The 25,099-nt window shown below is 45.4% G+C and overlaps 1 protein-coding gene across 1 annotated transcript; it reads left to right on the top strand.

The window, feature by feature from the left end:
* The first annotated feature begins 2,884 nt into the window (after positions 1-2,884).
* LOC133371192 (G-protein coupled receptor 83-like) lies at positions 2,885-19,749 on the top strand. Its single transcript, XM_061598351.1, has 4 exons — positions 2,885-3,867; positions 13,347-13,472; positions 14,062-14,195; positions 16,020-19,749. Exons 1-4 carry the CDS (start codon positions 3,472-3,474, stop codon positions 16,642-16,644), a joined length of 1,281 nt encoding a protein of 426 aa, XP_061454335.1. The 5' UTR covers positions 2,885-3,471; the 3' UTR covers positions 16,645-19,749.
* The last annotated feature ends 5,350 nt before the right edge of the window (positions 19,750-25,099 follow it).

The raw sequence follows: 25,099 nt of genomic DNA, 5'->3' as shown, positions 1-25,099 counted from the left end.
CATTTATAAGCTCTCTTTAAGTACGACTCTCTAGCCAACTGTGGATCCACCTGATAGTTGTTCCATCCAGCCCACATTTAGCTAGCTTGCTAATCAGAATATCATGGGGCACTTTGTCGAAAGCTTTGCTGAAGTCGAGATATATTATGTCCACAGTATTCCCACAGTCCACAAGGGAGGTTATCCGATCAAAAAAGAGGTAAGATTAGTTTGGCAGGATTTGGTCTTGCTAAATCCATGTTAGCTTCTAGTAATCACTGCATTATTTTCAAGGTGCTTACAGGATGGCTGCTTTGTAATCTGCTCCAGAATTTTCTCAGGGATTGATGTCAGGCTGACTGGTCTGTAGTTTCCCGGTTCCTCCTTTTTGCCCTTTTTGAAGATAGAGACCACATTTGCCATCCTCCAGTCATCCAGCACTTCACCCATCCTCCATGATTTCACAAAGATAATAGACAGTGGTTCCGACAGTTCTTCATCCAGTTTCTTCATTACTCAAGGATGCAGTTCATCAGGCCCTGGAGATTTGAACTCATTTAGAGTATTTGTCAATCAATCTCAAGCTGCAGTCCTACCCCTTCAACTTGTACTTCAAGATTGCCAGGAGGATCAGAGACCCTCTTTTGGGAGAAGACTGAGCCAAAGTAGGAATTGAGCACTTCTGCCTTTTCTTTTCATCTGTTCTCATTTTGCCATCCACTTAGTAGCTGAATCACCATTTCCTTTCTCTGTCTATTACTATGGATGAACCTGAAAATACTATTTTGTTGCTTTTAGCATCCCTCGCTAACCCCAGCTCATTCTCAGCTCTAGCCTTCTACTGTGGAGTAAAAGAAAAGCCTGCTATGTGTCTACTCAGGACCTCAATTGGTGGCCTTGGGCAGACTATTTCACTCTGAAGCAGAATATCCCATCTATAAGTGGGTAACAATAACCAGAGATGCTATTCTTTTATAACCTTAATATCCCACTTTTCCTCCAAGGAGCTCAACATGATGTATACATTGTTTCCCCCCACTTTGTATAAGATCCTCACAACAACCTTGTGAGGTAGGTTAGGCTGAGAGACTGTGACTGGCTCAAGGTCACCCAATGAGCTTCTGTTGCTTTGTTGTTGTTATATGTCTTCAAGCCGATTATGACTTATGGTGACCCTATGAATCAGCTATCTCCAACAGCATCTGTCGTGAACCATCCTGTTCAGATCTTCTAAGTTTAGGGCTGTGGCTTCCTTTATGGAATCAATCCATCTCTTGTTTGGCCTTCCTCTTTTTCTACTCCCTGCTGTTTTCCCCAGCATTATTGTCTTTTCTAGTGAATCATGTCTTCTCATTGTGTCCAAAGTATGATAACCTCAGTTTCATCATTTTAGCTTCTAGTGATTGTTGTTGTTATGGGCCTCCAAGTCGACTACGACTTATGACGACCCTATGAATCAGTGACCTCCAAGAGCATCTGTCATGAACCACCCTGTTCACATCTTGTAAGTTCAGGTCTGTGGCTTCCTTTATGGAATCAATCCATCTCTTGTTTGGCCTTCCTCTTTTTTTACTTCCTTCTGTTTTTCCAAGGATTATTATTTTTTCTAATGAATCATGTCTTCTATTATGTGTCCAAAGTATGATAACCTCAGTTTCATCATTTTAGCTTCTAGTGATAGTTCTGGTTTAATTTTCTAACACCCAATTATTTGTCTTTTTTGCAGTCCATGGTATGCGCAAAGCTCTCCTCCAGCACCACATTTCAAATGAGTTGATTTTTCTCTTATCCGCCTTTTTCACTGTCCAACTTTCACATCCATACATAGAGATCGGGAATACCATGGTCTGAATGATCCTGACTTTAGTGTTCAGTGATACATCTTTGCATTTGAGGACCTTTTCTAGTTCTCCCATAGCTGCCCTCCCCAGTCCTAGCCTTCTTCTGATTTCTTGACTATTGTCTCCATTCTGGTTAAGGACTGTGCCAAGGTATTGATAATCCTTGACAAGTTCAATGTTCTCGTTGTCAACTTGAAAGTTAAGTAAATCTTCTGTTGCTAGCAGGTACTTAAAGGGCTCAGAGCACAAATGTGCATGAAGATAAAGAGAGCCTCCAGCCAAATTAAGATGGTGGGAGGTGTCTCACTGACACCACCCATCCTGGCGTGCCCTACTACCCTGTAAGCAAAGTAACAAAATAAAGTTTAAAGAAGGGGGGTCAGGATCTCGGGGGGGGGGGAGAGATGCTACCTAGGGATGGGTGAGGAATTTGATTCAGTTCGCATTTCAAGCCGAATCTATGAAATCTGCACTTTCCGAAACAACATGAGATTTGAAACACCGCCATCCTTTGAAACTTGCACTTATTCTAATCTTGCAATAAACACCGCCAATGTTTACAAAAATGCATGTTAAGGGGAAGCGTGCATAAAAAAGAATATATGAGTGAACGTAACATAACAAAACATGTTATGTGACAATAAAGTGCTTACAAAAAATGTGCATGTTAGTCAAAACTGCCTACAAAAATGTGTTTATTATGAGACATTTGCACTAAAATGGTGAAGAATCTTCATGGGGATTTTTTTTAAATTGCAAATTGTTGCAGAAACGTGGAGAACAGCATTTAAGACTGGGAAAATGAGAAACGGAGCGAACTGCAACGGCCAGATCTTTCCATCGCTACCACCACAGACAGTAACCTGCCAGATTCCGGGCAAACAACAGCCCAGTGCCCTCCATTTCCCTGATCCGTCGGCGCCTCCTCTGTGCACCGTCGGGGAGGCTTCTCTCTGCGCGCGCCCCTTCCTGCCAAGGGCGCTCCCTGGCGCGGTCCCAATTCGGGCAAAGGCAGCCCACGGCGGGTCAGTCGGCGGAGTCCAGAAGCCGAGAGCCGCCTTGCCTTTGGAGGCTGAGAAGAACGAGGGGGCGGGCGCGGAGCCTGGGGCTGGCGGCAGCCCGAGGCTATAAGAGGCACGCCGCGACGGGGAAGACGGAGCCAGACTCACTCGCTGCTGGGCTACTCCACGTCCAGCTCCTTCGGCAGCAGCGGGCTGGGTGCAGAGAAAGAGAGAGGGACGTCGAAGCGTCGGCTCACCGCCGCCTCCGCGCCATCTCCTTTTCTTGCCCTGGCGGGGGCTGGCTAACTAGCAGGCTCCCTCCCGTCCGCGCCGCCGAGCAGCCTTCGGAAGGAGAAGACGACGGCGGGAAAAGAGGAGGAGGCGGGCCGAGGGCGAAGCAGAGGTTGAGGGCCGGCAGGGGGACGTCGGGGCGCTGGGCAGACAGGGGCTGTCCGCCCGACGGGGGCTCGGCGGCCGCCGGCAACCGCCTGCTTTGAAACTTTTGTGAGCCGCCTCCCCCCGAAAGGAGAAGTGGGGAGGGGCAGCAAGACCCTCGCCTCCGCGGGAGGGCATGAGGCTCGTCCCCACCGCCCAGAAGTCTCCCCTTTCCCCTTGATTCCGGCCCGGCTCTGCCCGCGCCCCCCCCCGCCATGGGTCGGCCCCTCTGGCTTCCGCCGCCGTCCCTCGCCAAGCCCCTTCGCCGGCGGGCCGAGGATGGCAACGGCATCGGCCCGGACCTCTTGGCCGCCCTGCAGGCCTGGCGCAACCGGAGCTTCTTCTTCCCCGAGGGGGAGGGCTGGGACATGGAGGAGCTGGGCGACTTCCAGAGCGGCGCTCGCTACGAAGGCGAGTCCCAGAGCCGGACGGCGAAGGCGCTGCTCGTCGTGGCGTACGCGGCCATCATCTGCGTCTCGCTCTTCGGAAACGTGGTGGTGTGCCACGTGGTGGTCAAGAACAAGCGGATGCACTCGGCCACCGGCCTCTTCATCGTCAACCTGGCCGTGGCCGATATCATGATCACCCTCCTCAACACGCCTTTCACCTTGGTAAGCCCAGACCGCATTTCTCACCATGGTTGAGCCAGGGACGGCCCTTTTGCCCCATCTCTCCAGCTCGAAAAAGGAGCCGAGTCCCAGAGCGACGGTCTCCACCCTCCGGCTTAGAATCGGAAGGACATGACTCAAAAGGAAATGGAACTGGGAGGGAGGAGGAGGAAGAAAAAACAAGCTGGAACCCTGGTTCTTAGTGACCAAGTTCCTATAAGTGGTGACCAAGTTCTTATAAGTGGTCTTTCTAGCAGGGAGGGGCAAAGGGAGCTGGTCCTTCTCTGGCTGATGGATGGGGGGCCACACTGGCCTCCCTCTTGCCATGATGTTCCTGGGAGGTGTAATTTCTTTTATAAATATATTTCTAAACAAACTAGTACCAGGGCTTTTAAAGCAAGGTCCATTAGCTCCCAAACAGGGCTGAGCCCTGGAACTGGAGGTGAACTAAGAGAGGCATGGGTGCCTCTGATGGCGCCCAGCGTGCCTTCCCTCCTCTAACCAAATAGCTTCTCCAAACTCCATGGTGAATCTCCGTGCTGCTGCTATCCGCCAGCAAGAGGCTGGACACGATTTGCAGCATCTAAGAGCTAATCCGTTTATCTGTCGGTCACTTCCGTTTAGATTCCAGTTGCCAATGTAATAGCATGCAAGGTAACTAACATTAAAACAAATTAATCAAATGATCTTGTGGCATCTTAGACTAACAAATGTATTATGGCATAGGCTTTCAGGAAAGTTTATGCTATTATGCATTTGTTAGTCTTTAAGGCACCACAAGACTCTTCTTTTTTTTTTCTGTACAGGCTATTCTTCTGGAACAAAAAAAGAGGTACCTCTAAGTTGGTCAGGAGTCAGTTTCCTTCTTTACAAGCCCTTGGGGCTCACTTCTACCTGTCTGAGAGAGTTTTGCTTCAGTTCCACTGGCCACAGGGGAAGTGTTTATGGCTATCCAGTCGTGAGTGAAGGGCTACATCCCCTCAGAGCCTCCCCACGCCCCACTCTTCAGCCGTCACAACGACGTCACTTGTTGCAGAACTGAGCTCCAACAGGCTCCAGAGCTGTCCCTCAGTTCACCTTCAGCTTGGGCTACAGATCTCATTTTCTCCCTCTAGGTACAGATGGTTGGCACTTCTCAGTTTTGGAGCTATGTGGCCTTTTTATATGGCATAATTTCTGCCTGTCTTGGCCAGTGGTGCCATGGAGGCAAGATTTGGCAGCAGAAGTCCTCATGTGCAGGAGGGGCCCCAAACACAGCAGGCCTAGCACATTTCGAAGTGAGCAGTGTACATGGACATCTAAAGAGGGGTGCCTCATATGGCCATGAAGCCCAGGCAGAGCCTAAAATCACCTCACTGCATTGCTAATATTTGGGGAATGACTGGTATAGTCATGGCCCCTAACTGTGACAATGTGATTCCATGGTAAAGGAGAAGAAGAGGGGGAAATGTATATTTTGAAAGTATTGTTAAAAGTAAAATAACCAGGTATGTAGAAGGACAAGCCTTGCTGAAGCACAAGCATGGCTTCTGCAAGAATAAGTACTAGCAGAGTTCTTTGGGAGTGTCAACAAGCATACAGACATAGTGTACTTAGACTTTCAAAAAGCTTTCAACAAGGAACCTCACCTGAGACTCCTGAGTAAGCTTAGCAGTCATGGAATAAGAGGAGAGGCCCTCGTGTGGATCAGGAACTGGCTAGGAAACAGGAAATGGAGAGTAGGAATAAATGGGCAGATCTCCAAACGAAGGGATGTAGAAAGGGAAGTCCCCCAAGGATTGGTATTGGGACCTCCTGTGCTTTTAAACTTGTTCATAAACCATCTAGAATTAGGCGTGGGCAGCGAGGTGGTCAAGATGGCTGATGATACTAAATTGTTGAGGGCTGTTAAAACAAAAATAGATTGTGAAGAACTATAAAAGGACCTCTCCAAACTTAGTGAATGGGTGGCAAAATGGCAAATGCAATTCAATGTATACAAGTGTAGAGTTATGCATATTGGAGCAAAAAGTCTAAATTTCACATATACGCTGATGGGGTCTGAACCTGTGGTGACTGACCAGGAATGAGTCCTTGGGGCTGTAGCAGATAGCTCGATGAGGATGTTGACCCAGTGTGCAGCAGCTGTGAAAAAGGCAAACTCCATGACAGTTCTGGTCACCTCACCTCAGAAAGGATATTGTAGAGCTAGAAAAGGTTCAGCAAAGGGCAATCAAATTGATCAAGGGGATGGAGCGACTTCCCTATGAGGAAAAGTTGCATCATTGGGGCTTTTTTCAGTTTAGAGAAAAGGTGAGTAAGAGGTGACATGATGAAATGAAATGACCTGCCTTCAAGTCGATACCGACTTACGGCGACCCTACGAATAGGGTTTTCATGGTAAGTGGTAGAGGGGGTTTCCCATTGCCTTCTTCTGAGGCTGAGAGGCAGTGACTGGCCCAAGGTCACCAGTGAGCTTCATGGCTGTGTGGGGATTCGAACCCTGGTCTCGCAGGTCATAGTCCAACACTCTAACCACTACACCACACTGGCTCTCTTGGTGACATGCTGGAAGTGTATAAAATTATGCACAGCATAGAGGGAGTGGATAGAGGAAACTTTTTCTCCCTCATAACACTAGAACTGGTGGTCATCCAATGAAACTGAATGTTGGAAGATTCAGGACAGACAAAAAAAAAGTACTTCTACACTCGGTGCATAGTTAAACTATGGGATTTGCTCCCACAGGAGCCAGTGATGGCCACCAACATGGATGGCTTTAAAAGATGATTGAACAAATTCAGGGAGGAGGCTATCAATGGCTATTAAGCAGGGTGGCTATGTTCTGCACCCACAGTCAGAGGGAGTCTGCCTCTGAATTCCAGTTACTGGAAACCACAGGAGGGGAGAGGGCTCTTGCCCTCAGGTCCTGTTTTGTGGGCTTCCCAGAGGCATCAGGTTGGCCACTGTGAGACCAGGATGCGGGACTAGATGGGCCACTGGCTTGACCCAACAGGTTCTTCTTATTTATTTATTTATGTATTATATTTCTATACCGCCCAATAGCCGAAGCTCTCTGGGCGGTTTACAGCATAAAAACATCCAGTATACAATTAAAAACATATATCAAACACATTGAAACAATATAACAATATAACTAAACATAGTTAAACACATAGGCACGACAGACACAATCCTAAAATGTTAAGTATAAAAACGTATTAAATCAGTTAAAATATGAAGCTGTTTAAGATGTTAATGTTAAAATTACTAAAATTAAGATTGTGAGTGATAGATGTAGGTGTTAAAAGTAGATATTAAAATGTTAAAATGCCTGGGAGAACAGGAAGGTTTTTACCTGGCGCCGAAAGGATAACAATGTTGGTGCCAGGCGTACCTCATCAGGGAGAGAATTCCATAATTCGGGGGCCACCACAGAGAAAGCCCGTTTCCTTCTTGTCACATTCCGGGCTTCTCTCTGGGTGGGTCCCCGAAGGAGAGCCTTTGATGTTGAACGTAGTGTATGGGTAGGTTCATATCGGGAGAGGCGCTCCATCAGGTATTGTGGTCCCAAGCCGTGTAAGGCTTTATAAGTCAAAACCAGCACTTTGAATTGAGCCTGGAAGCGTATAGGCAGCCAGTGCAAGCGGGCCAGGATCGGTGTTCTATGTTCACATCTCCGAGTTCCTGTTAACAATCTGGCCGCCGCGTTTTGCACGAGCTGCAGCTTCCGAACCGTCTTCAAAGGCAGCCCCACGTAGAGAGCATTGTAGTAGTCCAATTTTGAGGTTACCAGTGCATGGACAACTGAAGCAAGGTTTTCCCTGTCCAGATAGGGGCGTAGTTGGGCGACCAACCGAAGTTGATAGAAAGCACTCCGTGCCACCGAGGCAACCTGTGCCTCCAGTGACAGGGATGGTTCTAAAAGAACTCCCAAACTACGAACCTGCTCCTTCAGGGGGAGTGCAACGCCATCCAGGACAGGTTCTCCCATCTGGTCAGGAGAACCACCCACCAACAGCATCTCAGTCTTATCTGATTGAGATTCAATTTATTCGCTCTCATCCAGTCCATTACCGCGGCCAGGCATCGGTTCAGCACCTTGACAGCCTCACCTGACAAAGATGAACAGGAGAAGTAGAGCTGCGTGTCATCAGCATACTGGTGGCAACGCACTCCAAAACTCCTGATGACCGCACCCAGCGGCTTCATGTAGATGTTAAAAAGCATGGGGGATAATACTTACCCCTGTGGGACTCCATATTGGAGGACCCAGGGTGCCGAGCAAAACTCCCCAAGCACTACCTTCTGGAGACGACCCGCCAAATAGGAGCAGAACCACTGCCAAGCAGTACCTCCACCTCCCAGATCAGCGAGTCTCCCCAGAAGGATACCATGGTCGATGGTATCAAAAGCCGCTGAGAGATCAAGGAGAATCAACAGGGTTACACTCCCCCTGTCTTTCTTCCGACAAAGGTCATCATACCAAGACCAAGGCTGTCTCCGTGCCAAAACCGGGCCTGAACCCTGATTGAAATGGATCTAGATAATCGGTCTCATCCAAGAGTGCCTGGAGCTGATCCGCAACCACTCTTTCTAGGACCTTGCCCAAGAATGGAACATTCGCTACCGGCCTGTAATTGTTAAGAGTTTCTGGGTCCAAGGAAGATTTTTTCAGAAGTGGTCTCACCACCGCCTCCTTCAGGCAGCCAGGGACCACTCCCTCTCGCAATGAGGCATTGATCACTTCCATGGCCCAGCGGCAGTTCCAACCCTTACGTTCTGCTGTTCATTTTCAGTCTTTGGGAACTTGCGCAAGGCCCACTGAGGGTTTGCTAAAGCAGCTTGCTCTCTGCTCTACCATCACCTCCTTCCCCACTTTGTGTAAAAAGTAAACTCTGTCCAACACTGGAAGACGAGGATCCACACCAGTCTTCGCCAACCTGGCGCCCTCCACACTACAAGCCCCCAGCACTGGCTGAGGCTGCTGGGAGTTGTAGTCCAAAACATCAGGAGGGCACCAGGTTGGCAAAGACTGGCCTACACCATGCGCTTTGATGCATGTCCATAGAAAATGTTTTCTTTTACAAACTATGAAGAAAATTCCTGTCCCTTCTCAGTGTAAAAGATAGTTTATTAAATCATATTTGTAAAAATAATATTTTTATCCCACACTGCCTCCAAGGAGCACAGAGTAGCATCCGTAAGCTTCTTCTCTTCCTTTTTTTTTAATCCTTACAAACAACCCTGTGAAGTAGGCGAGGCGAGGGAAGGGGTGTCGCTCGGTGGAAGAGTATCTGCCTTGTCTGCTGAAGTTCCCAGGTCCAATCCCTGGCAGCATCTCCAAGGAAGGCTGAGAATGTCCCCTGCCTGACACCGTAGAGAGCCGCTGCCAGTCAGTGTAGACACTACTGAGCTAGATGGACCAATGGCCCAGCTCAGCATAAGGCAGTTTCCTGTGTTCTTGGGACTGGCCCAAGGTCACCCAGTGAGCTCAATGGCTGAAGGGGGATTTGCCCTTGGTCTTCTCAGCCAGCGGGGTAACCATCACTTACTGCACAACGGCATTTATGTAGCGTCCTGGAATGTTTAGAGCACATCACAGGGAGAGGGTTTTCTTGTCAGGTGTGTGACTTTATAATGACAGCACTGGCTCCCCTGTAGAGCTGCCAACAAACACCTCACAGAGGAAAATAATGCCCCTGTTCCCTTAGCAAGGATGAGTCAGCAAGGCCCCCCTGCCCACCTTGCTCACATGTAGCTGAAGGTTCTGACATCTGTTGCACGCGGCATTCATTTCTGCTGCAACCGGCTGCCTTCCACTGTTTCAAAAGGCTCTGGTTTTGAAGAATGCACTCATTGTTCAAGGTACGTCTCAGTACGTGACGTGGCAAGCTGTGCATTGTGTGGTGCCTTTGGGTTCATGCTCATGTGCAAATGCCTCGGAGGCAAGACACATCCACCTCCCACTCAGAGATTTAACTTCTAGAGGCTGGAAGAATGGAGCTGAACCCTGAAAAATGACCTTTATAGAACTCACACGTGCAGCCCTTCTTACCTTCCAATGTCTCACAGATAAAAATGGGGACATGCTAGTGATTCCTCAATTCTGATACCGAGAATCACTTTATGAGTCCCCAGCCGCCATTGTGATTCTTTGATTTGATTTGGATTCCTGTATTAAGCAGGGGGTTGGACTCGATGGCCTTATAGGCCCCTTCCAACTCTACTATTCTATGATTCCTTGGCCCAGGGGTGGTTGGAATGGCTGATGGGAGTTGGAGCCCAGCAACATTGGGGTGGGGGACACAAGTTAGCTACCCCTCCTTAGCCCTTTGCACACATTACTCATGTGCTGGGCAATGGTGTGTTGAATTAGAAGTGGGATTTGCTTTTCTTCCCAAACCCTAATGTCATGTCTGCTTCTTGCAACAAGCGTGCATTACATGCAACTGTCTGCAAGGAAACCCCAACTCATGAGCCCCTGCTCATGTGTAGGGGGTCTGCACAATGGGGACACCCACTTTATGTGGAGATCACATGTTGTGTTGTCTTTGCACACAGGTGTGTGCAGCACATGGTTGTTGCAAGAAGCAGATGCTGTGCCAGGTGAAAATGTGCCCTCATTCCTGATTCAACACATCATTGCCTTACTCTCAAGTAACACATTCTTCATAGGGCTATTGTCAAGAGCTCTCCTCTGTCTGCTGCATGCAGATCGCAGCCTCTCATCCACAGAGCAGGTGTGTTGCTTTGGCTAAAGAACAAATGTAATTGTCCAACAGTTTGGTACCAATGCATCCATTTCTGCCGCTGGAGCGTGTGAGATGGCAGGCTGTGAACAATAAAGTAATGCTCAAGATTCTACAACAAGGCTCTTACCATAAATGGAGCGAGAAATGCCAGATGTCCAAGCTGGATTTAGAAAGGGAAGAGGCACCAGAGATCATATTGCAAACATACGTTGGATAATGGAACGGACCAAGGAATTTCAGAAGAAAATCACCCTGTGCTTTATAGATTACAGCAAAGCCTTTGACTGTGTAGATCATGAAAAACTATGGAATGCTTTAAAAGAAATGGGGGTGCCACAGCATCTGATTGTCCTGATGCACAAACTATACTCTGGACAAGAGGCTACTGTAAGAACAGAATATGGAGAATTAGATTTACAATTGGAAAGGGTGCGAGACGTGTGTATTTTGTCACCCTATTTGTTTATACGCAGCACATATACGGAAAGCAGGATTGGACCAAGAGGAAGGAGGTGTGAAAATTGGAGGGAGAAATATCAATCATTTAAGATATGCAGGTTTACTGCTGAACGTCAAGAAGACTAAAGTAATGACAACAGAAGAGTTATGTAACTTTAAAGTTGACAAAGAGGACATTGAACTTGTCAAGGATTATGAATACCTTGGCACAGTCATTAACCAAAATGGAGACAATAGTCAAGAAATCAGAAGAAGGCTAGGACTGGGGAGGGCAGCTATGAGAGAACTAGAAAAGGCCCTCAAATGCAAAGATGTATCACTGAACGCTAAAATCAGGATCATTCAGACCATGATATTCCTGATCTCTATGTATGGATGTGAAAGTTGGAAAGTGAAAAAAGTGGATAAGAGAAAGATCAACTAATTTGAAATGTGTTGGAGGAGAGCTTTGCGCATACCATGGACTGCGAAAAAGACAAATAATTGGGTGTTAGAACAAATTAAACCAGAACTGTCACTAGAAGCTAAAATGATGAAACTGAGGTTATCATATTTTGGACACATAATGAGAAGACATGATTCACTAGGAAAGACAATAATGCTGGGAAAAACAGAAGGGAGTAGAAAAAGAGGAAGGCCAAACAAGAGATAGATTGATTCCATAAAGGAAGCCACAGACCTGAACTTACAAGATCTGAACAGGGTGGTTTATAACAGATGCTATTGGAGGTCACTGATTCATAGGGTCGCCATAAGTGATAATCGACTTGAAGGCCCATAACAACATAACATGCTGGAAACCAGACATATACACCCCTCACTCTTAGATGTAAATTAGGATAGCCTCAGGAAAGAATATCTGAAGAATGATAAACATAGCCAATGGCACTACCAGAAATATTTAATGCCCACAAAAGTTGGGGTGAGGGGGGGAAGGACAAAACAAGGATGGCTGATTTTCCAGATCCAAGGAACACGGAATGTCCCTGGCAAATTGGGACAGGTGGAAGATGTTATATTTCAATAAGGCATCTATAAAGGGCAAAAATAGAGATGGCAATTTGACAAGGACAGGAAATCAGGACTGCTGCTAATAAGTAGAGACAATTGGAGGGTAAAGCCCTGCAGCTCTTGCACCCTGTTGTGTACCACGGTTTGGGATGCTGTCTGCAGACTTTGCTGCCCTTGGGTGCTTCCAGACTGTCACTATTTTCAAGTCGGTACCAATCACATATTGGCAAATTTTGATTGCACAATTATAGTTCATAGGGAGGCTTGTGCAACAGACTCGCTTCCTCAAAGATTGGGCTTTTTGTGGTAAGGAGAGTGATGTGGAAAGTGTGGGATCACACTTGCTGTGATGCAGCAGCACCTCACAACCAGATCAGAATGCGTGCTCATTCAATAATCAATGCCGTCTAATCTCTGCGAACAAAACAGGATGAACGCTCAATAAATAATTTTCTGGAAGCACCCCTAGTCTTATCTTTGACAAATTGGCCAAATTCACCAGCTCCCTTGGTTTCATGTTACATAATGAGGAAGCACTCTTTGTGGATACTTTCCAAAGTAATGTTCGCTCTGGAACTGTTTTGAAAACCCAAGGCACACTCCACTGGGAAGACCTCATTCATAAGCCCCACTGACATTCCCAAATGGATCGTGGCCCCATTTCTTTTTCTTACAAACACTTTTGCAGTTTGGCAGATGAAAGTCTTCTGCCATGGTATACAACAATTCATGCAGTTCAATGTGAATTGCACCCTAAAAGGGAAGTGTTGGCAACTCCCTTTAATGTTTGCACCTGGTGTGTGTCAGGAGTGGGATTATATGCGTGTGGACTGTGAAAGTGCGCTTGGTGACCTTGGACCAGCCCTTACCTCTCAGCCTAAACTACTACACAGGGCTGTTGTGAGGATAATATGAAGAGGAATCATGAGCCCCATGCTTCTTGGAGGAAAGGTGGGATAAAAAAAATAGGAAATCACTAGGGAGGCTTCCAGATGGGGCTTTATTGTGCAGTAGGTGCTTCTCATGTATGCAAATACTTTGTACATCTGCACTGTGTCATTGGCATCAAAATGCCATCTTGTATTTTTTCCTCATTTAATGCAAATGTACCCTTTCGGGTAAAAATCTTATAATGTAAAAAACCATATTGCTTAACAACCCATTTGCGACATCTGAATAACCTTTTACAATATTAAGTGCCTTCCTGGAAGAGCCTTCAGTGCATGACTTTAATCCACATTTGGCACTATTGATGAAATGTCTGATGTTCTTTCCTAGGTGCGATTTGTTAGTAGCACCTGGATTTTTGGAAAGTTGATGTGCCACATCAGCCGGTTTGTCCAGTACTGTTCTGTCCACGTGTCTGTGCTGACTCTTGCCACTATCGCTCTGGACCGCCATCAGGTAGGGCATTGTCAGGCTGGTGGTGGTAACATTTTAAAAATCCCAATTTTGCAGCAAGAGAATGGAAATACCACAATGATGTCTGGTAGGGGTGAACGCTGAACATTACTGAACTGCGGGGCGGGGGAGAAAGACTGGAATGGCTGCTGAAGAAGACCTGTCCTGACATTCCAAGAAAGGGTATAAGGGCATTTTCACACATCACCCTTAAACCAGTGTTTTTGCATTTCCCATAGATGTAATTCAAACAACATTGGCTAGAATGGGCATTTGATTTTAAAATGGCTTTCAGATTTGATCATGAGATAAAATGCAAAGTAAATTCAAGTGAGACCAAGGAAGCGTTGCCCATATTCTGAATGGCGCGTGTGCCCATATTTGCAGTGCCCCCCTCCACTCACAGAGCCAGAACAGTTTTGGCCGCTTGCAAGAGTGTGTGCAAGGAAACGAAACGCCTCCTCACCTTGGTTTCAGCTCAGCCCTGCTGATTAAATGTGAATGAATCCCACTGATCACAATAAGACACAGGGATGTGTTTTGTGAGTCTATATGAGGGTTTTAAATTCTGTTAACTCTCTGACTTCCTTAGGTTATCATGCATCCCTTGAAGCCCCGAATGTCCGTTGTGAAAGGAGGAATCTGCGTCGTCGTCATCTGGGTGATGGCCAGCTGCTTTTCTCTGCCGCACGCAATCTACCAGAAGCTAATATGGTTTCCTTATGGGTAAGAGGGATGAAAACCCTCATTATTGAAATGGACACTCTTTCCATTATTTGTCACTGCAGGTATTATAGATGCTGCAAGAAGAGATGGGGTATCCCCAAAGGAATTTTATTTGACATCACAATCTGTCAGCCTAACCTACCTCACAGGGTTATTGTGAGGATAAAATGAGGAGGGGAAGAACGATGTACGCCACCTTGAGCTCCTTGGAGAAAAAATGGGATGTAAATGAAATCAATAATAATAATAATAATAATAATAATAATACAGTAGTAGTAGTAGTAGTAGTAGTGGTAGTAAGTGTTCAGCTCTGACAAGGCTGCTGTCTGTTAGCTGCTGCTCTAGATTTCTGTACTGTGCTTCCCTCCATATTCAGTGTTGGAATTTAGGCTGTGAGCACACTAGTCACCTACAGGTGAAAGAGTTTTCCATGGCCACAACTGGAAGGGGAATGGGTTGATCTGCTGATCAGTTGCGAAATCTCTTTGAGGCTGAATTAAAAAAAAACGCACTCGAGCTGATCCCAGCAGGTTTTACAGTAAAAGGGGCAGGGCTTGACTAGCGTCACGTGCCCCCCATTTTCAGAAGAGGGGGGTCAAGACACAGTGGAACCCGCAGAACAGGGAGTGTTGTCTCCGCCCTAAAACAGGCCACAAGTGTCTGCAACAAACGTGGCATGAAAACCAGCTCCCTGCAGCTGCTGCTTCTCTGGTCAACAGACAGGGCCAGGTTTATTTTATTTATTTATTGTATTTGTATCCCACCCCATAGCCGAAGCTCTCTGGGCAATTTACAGTAACTAAAAACATTAAAAACAAATACACAAATTTAAAACACATCTTTTAAAAACAATTTAAAACACAATTTAAAAATGTAAAACAGTTTAAAAACACAAGCTAAAATGTCTGGGAGAAGAGGAAAGTCTTGACCTGGCGCCGAAAAGATAACAGTGATTGGTCTTCCCCTTGCCATGGTGTCCTTTATCCCCCCCTGCCCAATGGCAGAAGCCAGCGTGTGCATCCCTTTGGCTCTCTAATCCCAGGGCAACTGTCAGGTGGAGGCGAGTGTTCTTTCAGGCAGAGAGGGGGGAAATGAGCTACCCACCACCGGCCAGGGTGTGTCTCCGCAAGACTCCAGCAAGCAGGTGGGAAGGTTGCGCTTTCTATCTAGCCCATCCGATCCCACGCAAGGTGGAAACAGGCTTGTTTCTCACCTGAAACCCTGTGATGCCTCCTGAGCTAAACCCCAGCTATTGCGAAAGTACAGGCAACCTCGGCTGCCCCATATAGCAAGTCCTACCAAATGTTGCCTCCTTCTTTTTCCCTTCTGTGTGGCAAGGGAGAATACCGCTGCATAGTGTAGGCTGTGGAGAGAGTGGTGTTGGATAACTGAATGCTTCTCATCTCCATATTAAAAAAAACCTCCCTGCATGCAGAAAGCAAGAATTTCAGGGAAAAGAGGTCCCAACAACCCTTTGTTATGACATTCTAGTTTTCTGGGCATAGTGATTCCCCCCTACCCAAGTAAGGAGGATCCAAACATGCAGATCTTCCCTCCTCCGTCTAGGAACAGTTTTATGAGCCCATCTGCTGTTTGTGTAGACTTTGGGTCACAGCAGCAGCCCCGTGGCAACCATCTCTTAAAAAATAAAACTGAGCAAAGTAGAATGGGGGGTGTTGAGGAGAAAAGGAGAAAGAGAGAGCTAGTCTTTGTCTGCACCAGCCTTTGCCAACTTGGTGCCCTCCAGATGTCTGGAGCTTCAGCCCCATCACCACCAGCCTGTCTGCTTTTCACTGTGGAAATCACTCTTTTTCTTCGTTCCAGAAACAGAACAGATCGAATTGTGTGCCTCTCCAGTTTCCCTCCTCCGACTGATCTTTACTGGAAGTACCTGGATTTGGCCACCTTTGTCCTCCTGTACGTTTTGCCTTTGTCGGTGATCTCTGTCACTTACATGATGGTGGCCAAGAAACTTTGGATGAGGCCTGCCATTGGCGATGTGACTATGGAGCAGTACTGCGCCCACCAGCGGAAGAAGAAGATGACCCTGAAGATGCTGGTGGTGGTGGTGGTGGTCTTTGCCGTCTGCTGGTTCCCATTGAACTGCTACTTGGTCCTTATGTCTAGCAAGGCCATCCACAGCAACAACGCCCTGTACTTTGCTTTCCATTGGTTTGCCATGAGCAGCACCTGCTACAACCCTTTCATCTACTGCTGGCTGAACGAAAGCTTCCGCTCAGAGCTCAAGTCCTTGCTGGGCGTGTGCTGGAAGAAGGAGGTCTCCAGAAGCCACGCCCTGCAGTCCATATCAGCTCCTTTCAGGCACGCCTGGGATGAGAATTGCCCTGGCACTCAAGGTACCATCTCTCAGCAGACAAGAGGCGCATCCCACAGGAATTCCATACGAACAGATATATCCATCGTTCAGCCGATCCTAACAGGTAGCTGAATCTCTGGATCAGCCTTCACCAGCTTGGTGCCGCCCAGATGTTTTGGACCACAACTCCCATGAGCTCCTGCCAGCATTGGTTGGGGCTTATGGGAGCTGTAGTCCAAAACAATTGAAAGGCACCACCAGGCTAGCAAAGGCTGCACTAGATGAACAAACTGGCTGGGCTCCCATAGTGTTGGGTACACAGCTAGTGAGGCGGCATGACTCTGGGATTGCAGCAACTCTGTATTCAGATGCGTGGACTATTTAGGCATCTGAGAAACGAGGACATTATGGTCACAATGCATGTGCTCCAGTGTTGCACAAAACAGTCATGCCTTGAGTGTGCTGCTCTCCAGGAATGATGCAGCAACTTTGGTAAAAGGAATTGTGGTCCAAAAGGCAGTTCTGGGACTGTTGTCTGTGTCAACAGAATCTGCCATCAGGACTGATATGTCATGGTCAGTCTCAGGCTGGAAGGTCTCAAGTCAGGAGATCTACCCAGAATGTACTCCCTTAGTGACCAGCCTGCAATTTGACACTGGTGCATGTTTGAAAGCATTCCCTGTGCTATTCTTTGCCCTCAGGAATGCAAGCCCACAAAAATTGGAGCAAAGAAAGATACGTTTCCCCCTTCCATGTCCTGCAGAGAAATCCACTGGTTTGGATTCAGCCTACAAGAGGGTGAGATGAAGAAATATGAGGCTCCTAAAAGCGCCCTTCCCTCCCAAACAGTGGAACTTATGGCACACACCTTACATTTTTCCAGAATACCACTCCTTGAGGACTAGGAATTTTGCCTTTCTGCACTTGAAAAATGGAGGGTTTCCCGCCCCATCTAGACAATCCAGTGCTGCACTGCAAAGTTGTATTTAAATGGCAAGAAAGTCAAAAAACCCTTGATGAACAGCAACTATTTCAGTAGGACCATGAGGGTGAACAGACTGATGGTAGAAATTATGGCAGAATCCCTATCGTTCAGAATGCACCAGTCCCTGAAACAACAGGTGTGTGTTTAACAGCCACCTCTGCCTTTCCCCTTAACAAGTGATAAGTGTGATCATTGATTCTGGAAGAAACTTCCTTCCCCTGCTGAACAGGGAAGGGAGGAGGAACTGTGGCTGTCGCATACATCTTTCTCCTAGGGGTTGCCAGCCGGGTTTTCTGGGCTCAGTATGCTGTATGCAGATGGGCCCCCCCAAGTAGCTCTCAAAGGAAGACACAGATTTGCATATGTTATGTGTCATATGAAAATTTGTGTCCTTTTTTTTTTTTTGCAGGCAGACTAGAGGGCCCAAAAATAAATCAGCAGCCACACACTTAATCAAATGTTTGACAGACAGCATGTGAATAGGGGCTCATTTACTGTGTGTCTGATGCTACTTGCATCCCCTTTTAATTCGCGTGGTTCACATGACATTACTGGCAAACAGAAGGTATCATGCAGTTTCCCACTTGTAAATCCATACTAACCCAATCCTCTGATAATACAAAAAGGGAAGGAAAAAACATCTTCACTCCGTATGTCTAGGGCTTGCAGACGCTTTGCTCCGATGCTTTTCGGTGGGTGTGTCAATCGTTCCCCTCTCCACGCCCACTCCCTCCTCCTTTCATTTCATTTCCTGTAGGCTGAAGAGAAACGTCTGGTGCTTTCTCCTGTTCTGCCAGCCTTTTTTATGTTGCTGCAAATGGTGCCTTTATTTACTTTCCCCCCCTAACTTGTACACAAAAGCATAACACTGCTCAAAGAAAGATTTGTATTTCAGCTGTATTGTACTAGTGAAAATGCAAATATTCACACTTCCAGGTTATTCTTTTTTAAAATGAAACTTAGTGGTAGAACAAACTGAGCGTTCTTGGTTGCCAGGTAACCAGAGGGAGTGCAAATGTTACATTAGAAGGCATGGTTTTTAGGAAACTGTGTGATTAATGCTTCCCCTCAAGTGTGACTAGAAAACACCGTGTTTGCAGCTGGCATTGAGCCCTTACTGTGGACAGAAAACGGAGGTAAAAACATCGTCTTTGGCATGAAGTTATGCTCCCATGTGGATAAGCCCTAGGTGGCACTTTTCCCATAATTGTATTTCTAAACTAGAAAAGTTTTAATCTGCCTGCCACACAGCTCTTAAAGGTGCAAGAACCCTGCTTTCCCCCAATGCCAATGCTAAACCAGGGCTTTGGCAGCAATCCTGTACCCATTTACCTGGGTGTAAGCCCCATTAAACACAAAAGGTTGTATTCATTGAAGTCCTACTCAGAGTAGATCCATTGAAATACATGAACCTAAATTAGACATTTTTCTTACCTTCAATGGGTCTACTCTGAGTAGAACTAGCATTTAATGCCACTGGAAGGGACTTATTTCTGAATAGACAGTGTAGACCACAGTACTGTAAGTTAACCTTCTGGTGAATTCTTAATGAGTCCCTGGACCTCACCTTCTGCATAGCAGAAGACAAACTTAAGCCTCTTTGCAAAGTTTTCACATTGGCCTTTTGTTGTTGTTGCTGTTCTGGGTGGGTGGGATTTTTTAATGCCCATCCATACTTATTGTGTCTAGCAGTATTTGCAGAAAATAACCTTTAGGGAGTATCTAATATCAGACAAACCCACCACAGGTAAGATGCATCCTGGCTGCTAGGAAAAAAGGAAGGACAAACTACAGAGACTCCAAAGACTAGAAAATTGTTCAGAGGCAGGCAATGTGCACTAAAGGGGAGGGGAAAACAGCTCTTCAGGACCCCAGGAATTCCTCTGGGCTGGTGTCCAAATAACTCGCCAGGTCCAGTTCTGACTTCACTCATTGGCTAAAAACCCTAAGGCTGGTTCATCTCATGGAAATCGCTTAGAAGGGCATGTGTGTATTTTGCATAATAACATTCTTTCAAGTCGGGCTAGAGACTTGCGCTTTTTTTAAAAAATGGAAATTCAGTGTCTGGGACCCCTGCTGGCTGTGGACCCTGCACATGCTTCTCAGTGGCCCAGCTTCTGCACATATATGCGCAAGTTTGTGGATAAATACGGGGTTTTCTATTTACCCTGGCACAAATCACTTTTCTCATGTGACAAAATTCATTTGGAGAACTAGCACTGTGACTCATAACTTTTGCTGACATACTTTCCTAAACAAGATTAAAGTAATTTCAGATAAAGAAATGATATTTGCTGTCCTTACTTCATCTGTCCTGTTTGTAGGAACTGGTGTGCCTATTGCTTGATGCCTATTTGTTTATTTGAAGCATTTCTACCTTCCTCTTCAAACAAAAGAACCCCACCCAGAATAATTTACAAAGATATGTAATAAGACAGTTCCCCCCCAGGCTTACAGTCTAAAAGATGCAACATAAAAGAAAAGGGGGTTGAGAGGAAGGAGGAAAAAATGAAAAACTCAGATGCTACTTAGATACAAAGTCATTTTAACAACCAGTTGAATTGGGAAGAGTTCAGGGAGAAAATTTGTTAAATGTTGCTGGTCTCAGTTGTGCTGATGGCCTTGCCTCCCATCTCGCCCTCTGCTGCAGGCTGATGGAATAGCTGCTGCTAGGTGATGGCTGATGGAGAGAAGAGCCTGAAGGAGGTGGCTTCTGGACAGAGCAGATAGTGGCTGCAAGTGCCTCATGTTCAAGTACTGTTTTCTGTCATGAAAGCTACATTCAGTACAAGAAGCCCTGTTGCAGTAGCTGCTGCACACTGTGAGGAACCTTTGGCTCTCCAGCTATTGGTGAACTACAACTCCGATCAGCCCCAGCAAGCATGGACAATAGCCAGTGATGATGAGAGTTGTAGTTCAGCAATATCTGGAGAGCCAACGGTTCCCCACAACTGCTCTAGGATTTGCAGAAGGTCCAAGTGGTTTAAAAATAAACAAGTCTAGGAACTGATTAAATTTTGAATTCACCATTACACTTAAAACATATAACAGACTTTAAATATAGAGAGAATTATATTAATTAATTAGACATTTTCAAATATTCTGAAATGAATTTCAGTCAAAACAATTATTGTTAATGTTATTGTTAATGATTAAGCAGAACTTTACTGCTGGAAGATCAGAACATCCCTGGTATATTCTGGATATTCTTCCTGTTCCAGCAGAAAACAAAATTATTCCATCTTCATACAAAATAACATAATTTGGTAAGTTGCAGCTCACCAGATCTTATCATATTCGGGGCATTCGCTCTCAGACATCTATTAATATAATCAGTAAAAGACAAACTAATCTGAAAAAGAAATTCAAAAAGATGTATCTGTCTCCTTGCTTATTAAGAATCAGGTCTTTCGCTAACAATCAGGTGCATAATTTCCTTTAGTTCCTAGACGTTGAACTGGAAGCTACAAATAACACCAATTTCCCCACTCCTTAGATCATGCTGTACCCATGGCCTCAAACAGTTTCAAATGTTGCTGTAGGTAAAATCTAGCAAACACCAGAGCTTGGAAGATTACTTTTTAAAAGTAATAAATTACAGTTACAGTTACATGGCCCAAAAAAGTAGTAATTACCATTACAATTACAATTGCTCTGAAAGTAACTGATTACTTTACTTTTCCTCCAAAGTAATCACTACAGTTACATTTCAGTTACTTTAAAAAAATGCCTACAAGGTGCTGGCCTTGGCTGCTGCACATCTAAGTAGCCTAAAACAACATTAAAAATAAACAAACACATACAGAGGTAGTAGAATAATTATTTGTATTCATAAGATAGCAATGGTGGTCTCTCTGCTGGTAAGGGTGGTGGGGAGGGAGGCTGAGGCCAGTACTCAGATCTTTGCATGTCAAACAAAGTGCAACCCCCCCACTCACCCAGCCAGCATAATCTCTTAACCACCTCCCAGACCCTGCCCTGCCACCAACTAAGGGACATTCACTCAAGCCAACATTTTCCCCTGAGATGCAAAAAAGTTAAAATACTGCAAATGCAGCACAGTAGCCAGAGAGGGTGGTGGAGGCCACTTTGTATGCCATGTGCAATCACAGTATTCACACTCTCACACTCTCTCACACTCTCACTCTCACACTCTCTCTCTCTCTCACACACACACACACATACACACACACACAGTCATCTTTCACCTCCACAGTTCTTTATCTCCATTCTGCTGCTGCCTCCTTCTCCTCCTTTATCCATGTTCTTGACCTCGGGATCCTTTTCCCCTCCACTCCATTCTTCACTACCACTATCTGTTTATTTAAATAATTGTTTTCTCCACTCCACCCCGTCTCACTCTCCGCCTCCTCCCTCGTCACCTCCTACCCACCCACAGAGCATGAGGAAAGAGCGACACTGCACAGAAGCCCAGTTTGAGGCACATGATTTTCATCTACAAATCAGAGGAGCAGAAGACTTCCCCTGCTCCCCCCCAAGTAATGCCCAAAAGTAATTCTGGAAACGTTACAATTACTCTACAAAAGTAGTAAAATTACTCCTAGATCTATTACAATCAAAATGTAAAGGAATTACCCACTCGTTACTCAAAAAAGTAATGAATTACAAGTAATTTGTTACTTGTAACTAGTTACTTCCAAGCTCTGGCAAACACCAAGGGTTGTGTGGATAGATACTGCCCCCCTCAAAAGTTTACCATTCACATTGATAATGACATTTTTTCTGAAAGAAACCACAATATCCTCTTTGAAGCTTGCTTTGGATAAAAGCTCAGGGGCACATAGAGCAGACAAAGGTCAAGAGAGTGAAAAATGAAGATTGCCCTAAAAAATCCCTTGACTGACATACTGAAAACACCTTATCTTTCTGTGGATTTGTAGGGAGGTATCTATTACAGAAATAAATACCTGTAAGTGTCCTTAATGTTTTCTAGAAAAATACAAAAATCTAATTTAACTTTGAGTGCTCTGATAACAGATCTGTGCTGGTAAGTACAAGGGTATAGCAGTCCAGGGCTGTGGGGGGTTGTGAACCCCCTTATTTTTGGGGGGGCAGGGTCCTACCTAGGCCCCTGTGTATGAGCCAATCTCCATGAAAGGGGAGCATGTTAGCCACTGAAAAGAGTCTTTGTCCTTTTGTGCTGATTGGAGCCAATCAGAGTAAAAGGAGGGGAGTCAGCCACTGAGAAGGCAGCTGACTGGTACTGTCCTCAGCAGCTAACACACAGCCTCCCTTTTCATGCTGCTTGGTGCCTAGGGATGCCTGTTGTAGTGGAGTGTAGACTCAAGAGGACAGGCAGAGCAAAGGAGATGAGGGAAAGTGGAATAGGGCATGTGGCTGTGACGTGGCATGGCTATGAGGGAGCATGGTGTGACTGTCATGAAGGGACCCTCCACTTCTGAATTCACCACCACCACACTACTGGGCAAAGTGCCTGTTGCACCCGCACCTGAAATAAAAAGGCAAGACACTTGCTCACTGGGTGAATGAGGGCCATGGCTTTATGAGCATCAGCAGTGGAGATTAGCAACACCCTTGGAAGTGGTGGAAAGCGGATTATTCCACCATACATGGAGCTCCTCACTGAGACCCAGTTGCAACCAGACTAAATACCAGATTAAATTGTCCTCGTTTCTGCCATTTCAAGAGCACCCTCAGACCTGCAATCACCCTGTATTCCTCTCATTACATGGCCATTGATAGGAGCCTAGCATATTTTTAAAAGCTGTATTTGGTTTCCTTAAGTTACAGGCCACCAAATTCCAAAACCTCTTCAGAGACTTTGCAAGCCTCCTCACATTCAATGTCTGACCACATAAAAGGAAGCTTGTTTGTGCTTCTACAGTTTCCTATAAATGTGATTGATGCTTCTCAAACCAAATTTTCCTTCCAGGACTGGTTTCAGAGACTAACTTGCCTACTCAGTAAGTGAAGGTTGCATCTTGCCTATCTGCATTCCACATCAAACCATCTCTTAAGACAACGATGTGACTTGTGGGGCAAGTTATTTGAAAAAGAATGCCCACATGTTACACAAACTCAAAACAGATGGATAATGGGTCATCAGTCTCTGTTTCCAATAATCTAACTCTAAGGCTCATCATCAATTTGCTAAGGAAGGTATCCTCTACTTTTTAGCGGGATATCATGGTCCCACCTCAGGCTGCACTTCACTTGCTGCACGTAAGGGGGTTATAGCCCAAATTTCTAGGGATGGGTGAGAATTTTGACACAGTTCACATTTTAAGCAGAATTTATCAAATTTGTACTTTCTGAGTCAGTATGAGAACCAAAACACAGCCATCCCTAGAAATTCACATTTATTAGAATTTTGCGATGCAGTTTGCCAACGAAACAATATTTACAAAAATGCATATATGAGGGGAAAGTGTGCATCAAAATGAATATATGAGTGAAAATAACATGCAAAAATGCATTATATTAGGAGAAATGGCTTGCAAAAAATGTGTACCTTTGTTAAAACTGCTTACAAAAATGTGTTTATTAGGAGAAATTTGCATTAAAATGTTGGAGATTTTCATGAGAATTTTTTTAAAAAAATGCAAATTGCTGCAGAAATGTGGAGAACTGAATTTAAGATTGTGAAAATGAGAACTTGAGAGAACCACATTGACAGATCTTTCCATCCCTACTTAAAACATCCGGAAAATCTGCCAACTCAATACACAAAGGATGGCGTTCACTTACCAGTTGGTCTCCCACTGTAAAATTCTTTATATAAGGAGCACATTCATAACTGCATAAAAGATAATCTATGACACTCCAATCCTTTAAGGAGGAGTCAGTAAGATTCCTTGCTGAATTATCCTGCCTGGTACTGTTACAAAGAAACAATCTAAATTTGTGTACTAACCTAAACAGACAAATGGCCGCATAATTAATTGTTTTATCTCCAGATTTCTTAAATTTCTGAGTTCAAGTCAAGCCTTTCATTGGCTATTGTGTATTCACCACCCATTCTTCCATTAAAATCTCCCATCACAATCATTACAGATGTAGGAAAGGGTTGGTTGGTAGATTCCAGATGAGACTCTAACATATCCCATATATCAGGATTATAATCTTTAGTGTCTCTAGGCAGGATGTACACATTTATGCAGATTAATTCAGCATCCTTTTGGCTTGTCAGACGGATAGTTTGAAAGCAAAATGGATTAGATTCAAATACCTGAATAACTACATGTAGACTGGTGACCAACCTCTGAACAAGAACATCTATACTCCTTCCTTTCTTCTGGTCCTTTTTTGCAAGAATGGAAAAGATGCTAAATCCCTGTATCTCAATTTTTGGAGCCCAGGCCTCTTGTAAACCAAATAACTGAAACTGTGACAAAAACCCCCAAAGGCCCAAATCCCAGAACATATTATCCCACCCTGTATTGCCAACTGACCGCAAGACATCTAGATGCACTCTGAGGAGATTTAGCGTGGCATGCTCCACTCTCTTGTCCCTGCCCCTGTTCCAACCCCCCTCCCCTGCATTTAGGCCAGTTGGGCTTGTTGTGCAGGCTTGCTCAAAGCAAACTTTCTCATACAGTACAGAAGTCTGGGAATATAACA

The sequence above is a fragment of the Rhineura floridana genome, chromosome 16 (assembly GCF_030035675.1).
Source record: "Rhineura floridana isolate rRhiFlo1 chromosome 16, rRhiFlo1.hap2, whole genome shotgun sequence".
Taxonomy (NCBI): Eukaryota; Metazoa; Chordata; class Lepidosauria; order Squamata; family Rhineuridae; genus Rhineura; species Rhineura floridana.
Note: the sequence above shows the minus strand (reverse complement) of the source record. Positions and strands in the feature narration are given on the sequence as shown.